At 43.7% G+C, this 16,081-nt stretch overlaps 2 protein-coding genes across 5 annotated transcripts; one reads left to right on the top strand and one right to left on the bottom strand.

The window, feature by feature from the left end:
• Positions 1-56: 56 nt before the first annotated feature.
• Positions 57-2,046, bottom strand: LOC119332565. Of its 4 annotated transcripts, none has more exons than XM_037605743.1 (6): positions 1,974-2,046; positions 1,876-1,934; positions 1,700-1,773; positions 1,498-1,601; positions 1,325-1,393; positions 57-650 (listed from the first exon to the last, which is right to left on the bottom strand). In XM_037605743.1, the coding sequence occupies exons 2-6, from the start codon at positions 1,902-1,904 to the stop codon at positions 387-389; spliced, it is 540 nt and encodes a 179-aa protein (XP_037461640.1). In that variant the 5' UTR covers positions 1,905-1,934; positions 1,974-2,046; the 3' UTR covers positions 57-386. The 4 variants fall into 4 exon arrangements, with proteins under 4 accessions (XP_037461640.1, XP_037461639.1, XP_037461641.1 ...); XM_037605742.1 differs by having other exon boundaries at positions 1,876-1,932; positions 1,978-2,036; XM_037605744.1 differs by having other exon boundaries at positions 1,498-1,583; positions 1,876-1,932; positions 1,978-2,036.
• A 192-nt stretch (positions 2,047-2,238) lies between these two features.
• Positions 2,239-10,206, top strand: LOC119330866 (ALBINO3-like protein 2, chloroplastic). Its single transcript, XM_037603997.1, has 15 exons — positions 2,239-2,711; positions 2,837-2,943; positions 3,293-3,420; positions 3,645-3,716; positions 4,408-4,509; positions 5,353-5,412; positions 6,148-6,213; positions 6,688-6,735; positions 7,437-7,550; positions 7,764-7,898; positions 7,988-8,043; positions 8,118-8,235; positions 8,330-8,395; positions 8,485-8,594; positions 9,692-10,206. Exons 1-15 carry the CDS (start codon positions 2,239-2,241, stop codon positions 9,852-9,854), a joined length of 1,818 nt encoding a protein of 605 aa, XP_037459894.1. The 3' UTR covers positions 9,855-10,206.
• Positions 10,207-16,081: the final 5,875 nt, after the last annotated feature.

Below are 16,081 nucleotides of genomic sequence, written 5' to 3'. Positions count from 1 at the left end.
TATCAGAGATCAGACAAACTGGTAAACACGATCAGGTACTAAAAACTGCCACAAAAGAAAAAGCGATACTGATAACACTCATATTATATTCAAAAGGAGCCGAGGTTTGATGAACAACAAAATCATGCCATTAGGGGAGCAATGACAGAAGTTTCAGTCATTGGCATGATCATAGGTACATCGATATGCAACTTCTCGACTTGCAAAAAGGGATGACAACTGGGCCGCTTGATGCTGATCAGACACTTCAATCCCTTCTGCTTTGATGTCCAAAATGTAGGCCACAACCAGCAGGTTATAGCTGGACAAGTACGCGCTGTGGTATAAGGGTCGTAATAAGTTAACCATGCATCCTCTGGGGCAGTAGCTGCGCCTGATCTTAACTTTTATACGAATATGCTGTTAAATGCCTCTTCCAGTGCTCTTCGCCTGCCTAACTCAGCAGTCCAACCACCTGCCCGAGCTCCTCTCTCCGCACGTAGTCGCATGGTCTCCTCATCATATCCATGTAGAGGATCGGATGAACCACCGATTGGCTGCGGAGCGTTTCCTGTCGGACGAGGCTGATTCAACCCACCAGGAACCGCGGCAGGTGCATACTGGCCTTGAACTCCTGCTCCACCACTAATACCCTGGGAGGTTCCAGCCGCCTGTTACATTGACATTTGCACAACAAAAATACAAGAATCACTTCAGATAGATTAAAACACAATGCTTCAACTTTCAGTAGTACAGAACAGAAATCATTGGAAAGCTGAAGAGGACTCAAGCTCTTTATGGTTTACAGGTAAATATGCAGGTAGTCAATGTGGAGTAAATAAAATAACTGAATATAATAAGCAACTAGAAAATCAGGGCACAAAGTTAACATGATAATAGCCTGTTGATGATTAGACAACTACACAACCATATCTAAAGTTGCAATACCTCTACGCAAAATTTGTTTGAAGACAGGATGATAAATTGGGGACGAAATGCAAATTCACTGCAAACTGAAAAATGCTAGTGGAATATCCAGCTTGCTAAAGTAGACCATTCCATCACAAACCAGCTAGCATATTTCATCCAGATTTAGACTTTCACAATATTTGACAGATATCTGATATGGGCATTATGTTGTAAGATCTAAAAAGTTGGCACTTAAAAAATGAGCATTTCACTGATACCATTTTTTAAACAAAATTGTCAGTTCTAATATTTGACAACTATTAAGTAAGTGTAGAACAAAAACACTGAACATTCCCATACATGAAGGCTTGTAATTACACAAAGCTGATGGAACAGGACATATGAAGTGTATCATAGACTGCGAACATCAACTAACCGTATCAGTGGGGCCAGCCTTTACAGTGACCATTCTGCTCGCTTTAAGCGCCGCGGCAAGATCTTCAGCCTGCACATCAGCCAGAAAACTCTCAATCAGGGCCGACAAGCCTTATCACAAAAACACCATTTTACTGAATTTGTACTGAATGTATGTATGTAAGAACAGCATACCCTCTTAGCTCGCGACAAGTATATCTGCTCAGCATTCTCCTGCTGATACCTGGCAATCCTCGCCTCGACCGCCTCCACGTCGATTCCTTCGATCAGGTTGAATGCTTGAAAAGACACAAAATTCGAAGCAGCGATCAAAATCCTGCCAACTGCTGCATCCAAGAACGAGCGGCATACGAACAGGGATGGAGGGACAACTCACTCATATCCTCCACCTCCTCCAGGTAATCGTTGTAGTCTTTCAGCGACGGGAAGTGCTCCCGCGTCTTGTTGAATCTGCGCCGGCATCCACAGAAAAGGAATCAGCCCTAGCAGCTTCGACAGCGGAAATTTGTGCAGAGGAACCAGAGGAGAGGGAGGGAAGGAGCGCGCACATACATGCTGGACATCCTCCGGCGGAGGGTCATCTCCTTGGCCCACGCATTCCCGCCGCCGCCCCCCACCACCACCATCTCGCCATCGCCGCCGCAGCCGCCGCCGACCGGACCGCGAGATCGGCCGCCCTGGAGTCGCGCCGCGGTAAGTGGGCTAGGGTTCGTTACCGGAAGCAAAGCAGAAGGGGAGAGGCGGAGGCCCGTGTATGCTATATTGAGAAACGCGAGGGCCGTTTGGCGAAAAGGGCAGGCGATCGCGGATGTGGGCCGCCCGATCTTGATCGGACGGCGGTGAGGAGCGCGTGCCCGTGCTTGTAGCCTTGGATCCTCTTTTGCCCCCTGGCCACGTCACGGACTGACAGACCCCATGGCGCTCCCGCTCCGACTCCTCGGCCGCATCGGCGGCGGCGGCCGCCGGGCCCGCCTCCCGCCGCCGCTCGCCGCCCTCGCCCACCTCTCCGCCGCCTCGCCCCACCGAGGCCCCACCCACGAGCCGCCCTCTCCTGCTCCCCCGCTCCATTTCCCCTCTCCTGTCCCCCCTTTCGCCGTGCCCGCGCGGGGCTTCTCCTGGTACTCCCGCTCCCCCGCCAGCCCCGCTCCCCCCGCGGCCCCAGAGTTTCCGGCCGACGAGGGCGCGGACGCCGAGAAGGAAGGGGTTGTTTACTTTGACGATGCGAGCACCGTCGATTACGGTGAAGAGCTCGCCGCCGCGGCAGATGGCGCGGCGGATGCCGCCGTCGGAGTGGCCGCTGGCGGCAATGGAGGCGGCCTGTCGGGGTTCGCTATGGACTCGTTGATCGGCGTCCTCGACGGCTTCCATAATCTCACTGGTCTGCCATGGTAGGCATTGTGCGGTGGAAGGCTCGTCAGTTTTCCGTCACTGTTGTTATTGCTGCTGCTGCTGCTACCATAGCCGGTGTTAAGTTGAACTTAGTTGTGAATATAACTGCTGATTTTCATTGCAGGTGGATAACAATCTCCGCCTCCACCGTGGCCATGCGGCTAATCATACTCCCCACCCTGATAGTACAACTTCAGAAGACTGCTAAAATCGGCCAACTTTTTCGAAAATGTATGTTCCGCCAGCTTCTCACTTTACTTTCTTGTGTTCAAATGTTTGGTGTGCATTGACTTGCTAGTGCCGACAGAATACCCGATTCAGCAGACCACTGTTGTTTTATCTTTCATAAAATTATTCTTAAATCGCTGGATTCATATAGCATTTACCAACTGGTAAACTTAATTTGTGGGGAATGCCCCTTCCAGAGCCTATTCTATTCTTGAAATCGAAATGTTCATCGTAGCTGAGCCTCCCAGAGTCTATTCTATTCCTGTCTGATTGAATTCAGGTTGTTTACATTTTCTGTTTCTGTTTCTGTTTATGTGTCTCTGATTTTACTCTCATATATCTCCTTTTAAAGTGCCCCCTCCATTGCCCCCTCCTCTATCAGGAAGGAGTTATCGTGACCAATACTCTCTTTTCCAGAAGAAAAGGCGAGAGCTTGATTGCCCCTCCTTTCTTTGGAATTTTGCCTACTTTTCAGTTCAGGTAATGATACAAATGTTGTGATAAAATCTTCTACGATTCACACTGTTTGAGAATAGATAACATTGCAATTGATTTTCCAAAGAGCCCCTTATATGTTTCTTGTTCCTAATCTCCTTTCCCTCCTATTCGTTGTTTCAAAAGCAATTAAAAGAGCATTCAACACCAACTAATTCTGCACTTTCTTGTTATCATCTCTTCACTCAGCTGTTTGGTCGTATATGCAGTTCCCTTGCTTTATACTGTGGATGGCAAGCATCCGGAGTATGTGCCTCAGTAATCACCCTGGATTAGATAATGTATGTTCAAGGTATCTCTGTACCCAATTATCTTTTATCACATTCCATCTAATATTCCTAAGCTTCTTTAAAAGAGTATTCGTCTGTGAAGGTTTGGTGTTGTAACCATACATTTGTTTCAATGCATATTCTATGTTGTATAGGCATTCATGAACTATGCTCACTTGAGTAGTTTTTTATCGGGAGAATGCAAAAGACTTGTGTTTCATTTCATTGGAAACAAATCACTTGAATAGTTTTGCAGCTTAAATTTCCATTACAGAGATGATGATTCATATGCAGCAGCATTTTTTTTTAATTTCGTTCATGATCCAACGGATGTAAATTATATGAGAGCAAAGTTTGGCATTCACACCAACTTAACTACTAATGTCTGTAATTCACATTTAAACGAAGGAAAGTTGATGAGCTGAACTCAAAAAGCACATAACTGATAAGTGATGCAATTTGATATTTTTTGTATCATGTAGGAAATTGTAAGAAATTTGCTTAACATTGGCATTGTTTCTTGTGGCAAAGGAGAGAAATTTCTTGCATCTTCATTAATAAGATACATCGTGTAGTGGAAAATGTTCAAGGTTTTGGGTTCTTTTGTCTGTGATATAAATATTCATATTTGACAAGTTAATTTTGATTTCAAGCGATCTATATATATATAATATTCTGTTGGTTTTTCTTGACAATTACACAGGGCGGTATTCTGTGGTTTAATAACTTGACCGAGTTTCCACATGGTGCTTTAGGTCCTGTTTTTCCTATCTTAGTTGCTGGGCTCCATTATTTAAATGTCCAGGTACTCTACTGTTTTGTATCGAGTTTTTTTGTGTGTGTAAGATTTCTCTTGCCATTTCCCCCCTTTTTAGTTAGTTACCTGTTATTGCCTGGCCAACACACAGTTGTAAAAGGCGAATGCCAAATATGGGTTAAGTTACACAAAATTGATATCATTGAATTTGTAATCAACAATACCTTTTATGATATCAGTTTTATGAAATATGAACAGTATTATACTTGAAAATTGCAGTCAAAATTTTAAATTGGGGAGTCGAAATGTGCCCAACAATTTGAAACGGAGGGACTATGTGTTGTCTTACATCGTGTGATCATTAATTTCAATGTCTGGACACATCTGTTAGTAATTTTCTCTTGAAAAGAGGTTGGCATGTCTTGGAATATTGGACATTCAGGTTTACAAGTCCAACTGCTATACCTGGGAGTCGTAGGTTGGAACTCATCACATGAGTGTGAATTAAGATATTGCAATTAGGGCTTTAACTAGTTTTGAGCCGATTAGAAGTTGGTGTTTTTTTTTTGTTGGTTGCTAATGACCATCTGTCTCTTAGTGGAGGGACCATGATATCAAAGTTTGAGCTATCAGTCCATCTGTCAATTAACCTAACACTAGAGTAGCAATCTTTCTTTTCTGTTTCCTGATGAAATCACTTCTCTTGATTTAATCACAAAATATCTTCTGATGAGAGTTTATATGCTAGATCTCTTCTGATGAGAGTTGAAAGGTTGTCTGTTCTTTTCATTGCTAACTGGATGATAACACTACTTTATATATTCAATGAAGCTAGGACTTGCTCCAGTTTGCAGTAAACTATCTTTGACTTTGTTTTCTTGCCTTCCTCAGATTTCCTTCCAGAAAAGCCAGGCAAAGCACTACCCCGGAGTTTTAGGTTTATTAGCAAAGGCATGTTTCTCAAACCAATGGCATATTTGATACAGTTTGCTAGTTGTCACAAGTTACCTGTAAATTACTCGCATAATTGGCATATTGCCAATATCTTGTGTAAAGAGCATGAATGGTTGGCAGCTCACTCGGCAAAGTACATATTTTCATTAGAATTGTTTCAGTAAGTAGCACTGGATGGATTTGTGCACATATGGGGTTAGTTGGTCAGTACTACCAAGAGCACACTCCACATGTTTTCTAAGTGTAACTAGATTGCACAAGGTTGAATATTTGGTCCTCCTCTTTCAAATGACATATTTTTTTTAACTGTATGATGAATGGTATACTGTTATTCACTTAAAAAATGTTGTACTGTTATAGGCATGCTAATGTTGCTGTTGCTGAGCTGCTATGCTGACTTTCTGGTTTAATATAGTACTCCCTCTGATCCATATTAATTGTCGCTGCTTTAGTATAACTTTAGTACAAAGTTGTACTAAAGCAGCGACAATTAATATGGATCGGAGGGAGTAGAAGTTATGGTCCTGCTGTAAGATGAATAAAACCCTGCGTAGGCATGGACTTTGTTTGGTGAAAGCTCCAGTGTTGGCCTTGCTATCTGCAATATGACATTCATTTTTTATTTAAGAAAACCTGCTCAATAACATTTGAATGCCCATGAATTTTATTCCGGAATGATCTTATGTGTATCTTCACTCTTATGTTGTGAAAATATTTCTATCTTGCTTGCAGTACTACAAGATTTACCTTGATATTCTGGCTATTCCTTTGTTTCTTATCGCATATGTGGTCCCTCAGGTCAGTTCCTTCCAATTTGCTTAGACATATTAATTCTGCAAATTAGATAGTTATATCTTTCTTCTCTATTTCGAGGACAATTTCTGCCCCACATTACGATCTTTTCAGTGCACAGTACTGAAAAGTACCTGCACTTATCCCTGTTTGCACTGTCCTAGCAAACTGCGTTGTATTGGATAATTTATTAAAGATACTGCAATTGGAGGGGGAAGCATATCATATTGAAATTTTAACGGCTCAAGTTGTTTGAAGTAATCAAAGTTCTCGGGGCAGAGCTTTAAGCTAATATTAGGAATGATGTTGTTGTACTAAGAGTTCAATAGAAGGTGATTTTTATTATCTTAAACGTAATCATGCAACATCATCCAACAGACTGGAAGAAGAATCATTATTTAGTGCAAATTTTGTTTCATTCAGGTCACATTCAGATGATAGTGATGCATTTTATTTACTCAAATTCTCTTTGATTGGCAGGGGAGCCTGGTCTACTGGACTACCAATGGTTTATTTCACGTAGCTCAGGTCAGCTGAAGCTTTTCATTCTTGCAATGGAAGCCATTTCTTTGTTAACTTTGGATATTGCTGCACCAGTTTTTCTAAGAACTCCATGCTTACATATATGTATATATTTGATGTATGCAAGTAATGCATTTTAAGGCCCACCAGTTCTTTTACGTTTTTTTTTCTAGAGTTGGAAATATAATTATGTGGCATGGACTAATTTTACATATTATGTAGAAAAGGGAGAACATGGGTCATAACAGATCTGGTAGAGTAATGCAAGGAATGCTTTTAAGGCCCACCAGTTCTCTCTTTTGTTTTTGCCAGCTTGCTGTTAGTCCAGTATATGTTCTAGTATCAGTGATTTTGGCATGTGTACATAGTTAAAAAGGACAGACCCAGTGCATAGAAGCTCCCATACAAGGTGGGGTCTGGGGAGGGATTATAGGAACCTAGTCTTACCCCTGCAAAGTGCAATGCAGAGAGGCTGATTCGAACCCAGGACCTCTTGGCACAAGTGGGGAGGACTTCACCACTGCGACAGGCCTGCCCTCTAATGTGTACATAGTTATGCTGTAGAATTTTATATTTCTGTTCCAATAGTCAATAAAATGGCCAGGTAGCTTCTCATATGTTTTACTTAAACAAACTTAACTGTGCAGTTGACAGTATGTATTTTGCTTTTGCATTGCATTCTAATTTTTTAAATGATTAAAATGCAGCAATTGTCCCTCAGAAATGATATTGTCCGCAAGATGTTGGGATTGCCTGATACTGGAGCTCTCGCTGGTAATACATCGCCAAAATCTCTTCACGAGGGTCAGAAGATAATGCAGGTAAAACCATCTGAAGGTTTAAATGTTGTAGACATGCACAGTTCTTATTATATTTATATGCATCATGTGCAGTTGCCGTCATGCTAATCTAACTATTGATTTGGTAATTTTCCATCCTGTTCCATCTCAGCTAGAACAAATTATTGCATTTTTTTAGTATATACCTGTTTTGTTGCTGCAGTTTGGTTTATTCTCTTATAATATAACTTGCAGCGGTGGCCCCTTGGAGATTCCCGCATGCAATCGAAATTGGAATCGTCTACAACTCCAAAGTTCATGTTTGAGGATAGTAAAATAATGGATGAAAATGTATCTGCTGAGTCCAGTTCACCTGAGGAGCTTCTTCAAGTATGGATGACTGGAATCTATAGAATCTTTGTCATGGAATATTATTTTATCATTAATTCTGAAGCATATATCTGTATTTTTTCTGATAGCAAGCGTTACAATATTTGGGAACTGGCTGCCAAGATCAAGCTGTTCCACTTATCAGGTATAATTTGTATCTGTTTGCCTTTTTGGTTCATCTGCAAACAGTACAAGTTGATGAACAATCTTTTACTACAGAACAGCAATAGAGAAAAACCCAGATCTACATATAGCTTTGATTGGAATGGGGCAAACCTTGTTCTCAAATAAGTTGTTTCCTGAAGCCTCAGTGTGTTTTGAACATGCTATACCGAAGGTATGTTGTAACCTCATATGTTCTTTGGTACTTTGTTGGTTATGGATTGATGTAATATAACACACAGTAAGATTTACTGCTTTCTGTTGTGTAGATTGAAGAACAAGATCCTCTTCTTGTGCTTGCGTACTTTAGTGCCGGTCTTTCACGTAAAAATCAGGTAGAGTATCCGTTCACCTGTTTTTAAGCCATTATATTAGAAATAGCAGTGAATAACATAAGCGCCTCCATCATCACTTCCCATTGTAGGGCGATAAGGAGGCGGCAATCAAGCTCCTGCAAAGACTAACAGAGCTCAAGGAACCAGAACAAGTGATGAACAAAGCATGCTATTTCCAAGGCTTTATTGCTCTAGGAAGGTAACTAAACCCTTTTCAGATCATTTTATCAATGTAAGCTTACAACTTGAGTAGTCTCCACTCTTCCGAGTATTGATCGCGGCAAAATGAGCTAGGAACACTTGCCAGTTCCCCATTTTGTATTGCATCTTTTTTGTGTCTTATAAGTTATAAGTAGCAGGAGCGTGCGGGCGTACATAAGTTCACTGTTGTGTTTGGTTTGAACACTTGGTATACGTAGGTTGTGTTGTAGTGTCAGCTGCATGTAGCCAATTTAGTAAAGCAGTTAGTCCACTGTTATTCAGGTTATCTGCTTGTAGTGAACTTATGAAACTTAGTTTAACTCCACTACTAGTTACCCAACACAAAGATTAGAGCATCACCAAGCCGCACAAAAAGCTGCTCCAACAGATGATGTAGATGCAAAATTGTTTTTTTACTCGAGATTTGCTCTTGATGTAATTATGTAAAATAGGACACCAAGTGATGCAAATTTGCATCACTTGGGCCGCTCGAGCAAAACATGCGCAGCCCCAACTGCCACGTGGAACCTTCCCGCTGAGCTCCCGCCGCCCTCCTGCCGCCGTCAGACCCCATGGACGCCTCTTCAGACCTCGCGACTGCCAACGCTGCTCCGGCGCACCTCATCATGGCCGCCTCCACAGTGATGTAAATTTTACATCATCTGTTGGAGTTGGGAAGTTTTTGGTGATGTAAATTTTACTCGAAGCACAATTTAGTGATGTATTTTACATCATCTGTTGGAGATGCTCTTACAGTGTGCTTACTAGACGAGGCTTGCATGGGAGGTATGCATGGGCTGAATTTACCACTCCAACCAGTTGGTCACTCTCTCACACGCACTCTGTAAGCAACGTATTATGCATGTGTATACGATGAGCGGAGAAAAGGCTGCACAGGGCTAGAATGGGAGGGGGTGACTTAATGCCATCTCTGGTAGTTGGACTAGCATGTGCACCGTCCGAAACAAAAAGGGTGCAGAAATATTTGCGCCCTGTAAAATATGAAATTGACTTATTATATTATTTCACCCCTTGGTTTTGGAAGAGAAACCTAATTGCTATGTAGTAGCTGAAGTCACTGACATTTGTTTGCAGTATACTATCAAATGAAGGACGGAAATCTGAGGCTGCGAAATACCTGCGAGCGGCTACTGCTTATGATCCAGGTGTTGAGAGATTTCTGAAGGAATGTGAGGAAGCAATGGAAGATCAATCAAGTCAGCAGAGCACCAAGCCACCAGACTTGAAAGGACCGTAAGACACGATACAATATACGTACTGTTTCCACAAGTTTTGATCGGCAGTTTAACTGTGTTTTCCTACTCGGCAAGTTCAGTTTCATCCTTGGAGTACTTTTAGAAGGTGTTTGAAACCGGATAGCGTCAATTGCCTAATAAACCCTGAATCCCTTGGAAGTATTGGGATAATATAGGCGCTTCAAATTTTGTAGGGTAACTATACGCGGCACAGATGTAGCCAGAGATTGTATTATTATCATAGACATTAGGGTATTATATATTTTTGCATGGATGTTCTTGGTATCCCAGACACAAACTATAATGAATCTGTAACAGAGATAACCTGGAATCAGCTGCTAAATGAGTTGAATATGTGTCGAGAGGATGCTTTTCCTTCACAATGCATGCTGACATGTCAGACCAGTAGCTCCCAGTCTCAGATGAACCGCACACAAAAAATTGTGAACAATATGTTCATATTGTGTGACATGGCACATCATATTACCAATACAGTTAAAGATACTGGTCCAGTAATACCAAATCCTTAACGAGCCCTTCATTCTGTAAATCCTTCTCAACACGACCAAGGCAGCCAGTTAACCATCTTACTTCCGCAAACTCGCTTTGCATGAACATGTTGCCGACAAAAAGGAAAGTTCAAACTGTCGAATATTTGCTCCATGTGGTGTTCTTGCGACTCGGTGCTGTGCTTCTACACAATAGAGATGAGAACTGTCATGCGAATATCCAATTCGGTGCCCGGGTCTAGACGAACCAGGCGAACAGTAACGCCATAAAAAAAGAAACAAATTCAAAAAAAATTGATTTTTTTTTTGCTTGGAAGATGTTCGAGTGCAGGATGTGCGTGCAAGATTTCAGCCTATTTGAACATGTGGAGCTCGTGGCAAAAAAGAGAAAACCGGCCAAAAAAAAATGTGTGAACAGTAACCTCACTCACAGAGCCGATTTTTGTCTTTTTTGTCGTGCACTCCTCGAATGTCTCCACCAAATTTTGCACGAACATCATGCACACAAGCCAAAAAAGAAGGATTTTTTAATGATTTTTTGATTTCGCCCGGGCTCATCTGAGCCCCGGCGCTGAAACGCCGCTCTCATTGTTATGTACTTACTGAGGAAAAAACATCAAGTGGAGGCATTTCCATGGGAAGAATATTCCGGTGCTCCGGATTAGCACTTAGGGCATCTCCAGCCGCGCCCCATGAAGGCCTCCCCAGGCGTTTTTTTCGCGCCGACGCCCAAAAAACGGCCCAGCCGCGCCCCCAGGAGCCCGATTTTCGCCGGTCTGGGCCGAAAACAGCGCCGGCAGACCCAGGCCGAACCCGGCGTGCTGGGGGGCGCCCGGGGGCGCCGGGGCGAACTGTTTTGACGCGAAAAAGCCGCGGGCCAGCCGCGTCAGGGACACGGCGGCTCGTCTTCCCCCCAACTGCCTCGGTTCCCGCGGGGAATCAATGGCAAGGCTGCCGCCGGTCAGCCTTGCCATTGATTCCTCACGGGCGGCGCGTCTCGGGACGGCGTGCCGATGCCTCCCCTCCCTCGCACGCGTACACACGGGCGCGGAGCGGCTATAAAAGCCGGCGGTTCTCGCCGGTGCCCACACCAGACTCGCCCCTCGCCGCCGCCCAACCCCTCTCTCTCCGTCTCCGTCTTCCTCTCCCGAGCGCCACCGGCAGCCCCTCTCTCTCCCTCTCTACCACCGCCGAGCCCGTCGCCATGGCAGAGCGCTTCCCCGGACACGAGGCGGCGGCGAACGGCTTCGGCCGGCGTTCGCTCCGCGAACAGGAGTCCTGACTCCTGTTCCAGGCGAACATCCCGGCGCCGCCGGACATGCGCGCCGGGCCGACGGGGTGGCGGCTCAGTGACGGGGGAGTGCCCGTTCCTCCGTTACCCGACGCCGTGGCGAAGCCCACGTACTTCGCCGAGGAGGTCGAGGTCGCGCGCGCCTCCCTGACCGACGACGAGCGCTCCCTACCCCAGTATGCCGCCGGCAATCACGCGGCTTGGGCGGCGTAGTTCCAGCGCCGCCAGTAGCAGCGGCTGGCCTCCACCAACGACGCGCCGGTGGTCGGCGGCGTCAAGAACAGCGTGGGGCGCCACCTGTGGTGGGGCGTCCCGGGCCGCATGCTGGAAGGCGTGCTGACGCACCTCGACGGCGGCAACAACCCGCCGTTGACCTATCCTGCGACGGGGGCCGCCCGTCGCAACACCGACGCGCATGGGCGCCAAGGAGGTTCGCCTCCTCCTCGTCTTCCTCCTCTCGCTCATCTTCCCACTCCTCCGGTTCTCCTGCGCTTCTCGGCGTCAAGGCCGAGCCCGTGGCGGAGACGCCAATCGGTCGGCGCACTCGCGGCGTCGGCATCGTCATCAACAAGGGCGGCCGGCGCGCCCCCTCCTTGTCGGCTCCTCCGCGCTTCGTCAAGCCGAAGATGGAGCCGGGGCTGGCGCCGGTGGAGGCGGAGTTCGACGACGACGACGCGGTCCTAGAATGGGCGCGCCAGGACTCCATTGCGATGGAGAAGGCGCGCCGGGAGAAGGAGAAGGAACGCCGGCGCGCCGCCCTGCGCCGCTTCGAGCAGCGCCGACGCGGCCGCGTTGAAGACGGGGTCGTCGTCTTATGCGACATCGACGACTACGCGCCGCCGCCAGTCCGCCATGGTGACGCCGGGCAGGGGTCCAGCAGGGGCGCCCGCGTCAAGGAGGAGAAGGCCGCCGACGACGATGGCGGCGACGACTTCAGCCCTTTTCTTTTTTAGATTAGGTTAATGTAATGAAAATGCGCGAATTTCACCGAAATTTGCCATGTTTGGCCGAAATTTAACTAGTTTTTATCATAACTTCGTCGAACGGTCCTTTTTTTTAAATACGCGCCTGGGGGCGGCCCTGGGGGCCGACGGCTGGGGACCGACTCGCCCCAGGGCCATTTTTTGCGCCGGCTCACCCTCAGGCGGCGCTTTTAGACGCCCCCTGGGGGGCCAACGGCTGGAGATGCCCTTACTGCTCGCATTTATAAGTAGACCGGAAGAAATGGCACGAGCTTGAGCTTCATACAAGTAGAAAGATTCATCCCATTATATTATTTATCTTGACATGCAATCTATCCACGTCATCAAATAGGTTCACATGTAAAGATGTTTTTCTACTAACTTAGCATGCACATGAGCCCTCTAACTCTTCATGCGCATGCAACCTGCCATGAATAATCATTCATTATTATTTTTCATGTGATCTCAATCAGCCATGTCATCCTAGTTTTTTTGCTATCTACTAGTAATAATGCACGTGCAATGCACGTTTATATTAGATAAGATATTAGTTGCACGTTATATTAGATAAGATATATCTGTTGCACGTTGGTATTCGGTAAGATATCAATTATTTTTTTACGGGAATGGTAGGATATTAATTACATGGCAGATTTGAAGGGATAGCGTTGAGTCAAAACGTGTTTATAACCAATGGCAGTGGTGGGTAAATTAAAGCGTTCAACGTGTTTGGTGCTTAATATTGAAACGATTTAAACCGCTAGATAACATGATTTGATGGTCGAAATGGTTTAGATCTGCCCATTTGAGTCTTTTTATATTGGTATAGATATATGTCTTGGCGTCATCTGATCCAGACCAGACAACTAGCATGAGTCCCCGTCCAACCATTTTGGTTGATTTTAGTGTTGCTGATGCGATCGCCTAATTCCGGAAGCCCAAACGACCGTCTTTTATCATTCTCCTTCTCTCGAGCTTTATGTCCATATCTCTTTGCTGTCCACATGCCTCAGAATTTCGCCAGATGCCTTTGTTCCCTTGAACCTCCGGTGTTCCAAGCAACCTTTACATTCCAATTTGATTAAATTGTGTACAAAGAGGTAGATCACCAAGTTTATTTCTGTTTTAAGAATCCACTGTTTCCATATAACCTTTTAATCTCAACTTAGTTCAATTGAATACACACAAGTAGCTAATAAGGCTTTTTTTAATGACAGAACTAAAAAAAAAATGACAGAACTAAGAGTCAACTAATGGGCAAGAATTAGAGCTACGTGGGTATATTGTGATGAATGGCTGCAGTACACTGCACATGGTTGATCTAGTGAGAAGTATGCTTTACTCAACAATGGGCCTCATGATTAATAAACAACCTTATTTTTTATATTAAAAATCAAATTAAGAGTGAACTCGTGTTTTATTTTTCTATGCGAGCTATGCTTCTTTATGAATGCACATATGTAGTTGGTATCGTTGTTTTAGGTTTAGCCAAGGGTTCAGATGTCTCTACTGTTACTACTCAAATTTTTTTCGTCTCATATCGCCTTGCTGATATATTCTAAAGATAATAAATTAATAAAAAAAGGACTCCTTTTTATTTTTTTCATCAAATTTTCTCTAGATGCTTATTCTAACAATAGTTTTCCATACAAAATTCTTTGCCATCAACTTAGACTATGCTTCATAAACTTTTTCATGTTTTTAAACATCAAATTATTTGTTAACAATTCCCACAGCAACGTGCGAGGTATTATCTAGTTTACTTAGTTTCTATCTATTTCTCTTTATTCAGCCACCCGTATCACATTCTTATGAGTAATTAAGCACGGTTTACCAATACAAGTGTTCAAAAATATATTAGTGATCATTTCATTTTTCAAGAATTGCAATGGACCAAACTATTGTCCAAGTTCTACATTCAAAACATGTAGCTGTAAAGCTAATCAATCATTATTATTGCTTATTAGTCCTAATCAATTACTATTTTTAACATTCTCTTTTTGTGGAAAGAGCGAAAGCATTATCAGTCAACTATAAAAAGTATGTTATAAGACCAGTGAAATCTGGGAAAAGAACTATGGTAAGAGTATGGCGTTTCCGTGCCCAGGCTCATTTGCACCCGGTCAGAAAATAAATCAAAACAAATACTGAAAAAATCCAAAAAAATCAATTTTTTTTGTGTGCAAGATAAATTGATACTTGAGGTACGCTTCAATTTTCAACTCATTTGGACATCTGAATAGTTCTCGGCAAAAAGACAAATCGGCTTAGAACAATGCGTGAACAATAAACTTTTTCACAGACCCTGAATTTGTCTTTTTTGCCGAGAGCTGCTCAGATGTCCAAATGAGTTGAAAATTGGAGCGGACCTCACGCATCAATTTATCTACCACACAAAAAGAATTGGATTTGTTTAAATTTTCTAGTATTTGTTTTGATTTGTTTCGTCAGCGCGGATGCAACTGAGTCTGGGCTCTGAAGTGGATTGTCGGTAGGGTAACACTTTCTCTTCTATTTAACCTCCATTTGTTCTATCATACACTCTAACTCGAAATAAATTGGGCGAAAGTACTCCCTCGGATCCATATTAATTAACGTTGATTTAGTACAAAATTATACTAAACGAACATCAATTAGTTTGGACTGCAGAGAGTAATTTATTTTCCCTACATTTATTTCTATGAGCGAGAATTTCATGCACTTTAAAAATAACTATTTTAAAACATATGCCTCTTCTCCTACATTTCTATTATTCCTTGAGTTCCTTTTTATAAAGTTAAACCTTTTTTTATCTTTGACCAGTTTATAGAAAAAATAGCAACATCTACAACACTAATTAAATGAAATATGAGAATATCTTTCACGATGGATCAAGCGAAATTGATTTTGTATGAGCATTATTTTGGTGCTCCGGTGTTACTACTTCATTGTTCGCATTTATAATACACTTTGAGTAGACGGGAAGAAATGTCACGAACTTTATCTTTAGACAGTCATATACACCTTGAGTAGTTGAAGACTTGGAAACATTCTCGCACTAGTAGGATGTCCTTTTGGCCTCCTCTTATGATCAAAGTTTCAAATAGCGGGCTATGTCATTTAGCAACGGCTCGGCTAGAAGCTAAGAAAAGCCGTAGCGAAGCATTTTGCTTTTTTTAATCATGAAAATTTGAAATAAGGCATGAGTTGTTCCAAAAGCAAAGCTTAAAATTGGTTTACTCTCATAGCTCTCTAGTTTTCTAGTCACTCTGTTGTTTATTGGATGTTTTTTAGGATCATGTTTTGTTTATTAGAAACGGGCTTTATTTAGCTTAGCTGAGAAACAGATAAATATTACGTTTCCGAGGCCACGGCCCACAAGCCCACCTAGTGCCGAAAGCTGAGCACGGGGACGGCGTCAGGCACACACTCCTTGAAATACTCCGCCTTGGCGCCCAAACATAACCGTCGCAACCAACAGCCTTCGC

Source organism: Triticum dicoccoides, chromosome 7A (genome assembly GCF_002162155.2).
Source record: "Triticum dicoccoides isolate Atlit2015 ecotype Zavitan chromosome 7A, WEW_v2.0, whole genome shotgun sequence".
Classification (NCBI taxonomy): domain Eukaryota; kingdom Viridiplantae; phylum Streptophyta; class Magnoliopsida; order Poales; family Poaceae; genus Triticum; species Triticum dicoccoides.
Note: the sequence above shows the minus strand (reverse complement) of the source record. Positions and strands in the feature narration are given on the sequence as shown.

Excerpts from the sequence above, each read along its gene's own strand:
- LOC119330866 (XM_037603997.1), top strand. The coding sequence starts at position 2,239 with ATGGCGCTCCCGCTCCGACTCCTCGGCCGCATCGGCGGCGGCGGCCGC. Across the intron at positions 3,421-3,644 it reads TTGCCTACTTTTCAGTTCAG|TTCCCTTGCTTTATACTGTG; the intron begins GTAATGATACAA and ends TCGTATATGCAG. Across the intron at positions 5,413-6,147 it reads TTTTAGGTTTATTAGCAAAG|TACTACAAGATTTACCTTGA; the intron begins GCATGTTTCTCA and ends TCTTGCTTGCAG.
- LOC119332565 (XM_037605741.1), bottom strand. The coding sequence starts at position 1,949 with ATGGTGGTGGTGGGGGGCGGCGGCGGGAATGCGTGGGCCAAGGAGATG. Across the intron at positions 1,774-1,875 it reads CGCCGGAGGATGTCCAGCAT|ATTCAACAAGACGCGGGAGC; the intron begins GTATGTGCGCGC and ends ATGCCGGCGCAG. Across the intron at positions 1,394-1,497 it reads ACTTGTCGCGAGCTAAGAGG|GCTGAAGATCTTGCCGCGGC; the intron begins GTATGCTGTTCT and ends GCTGATGTGCAG.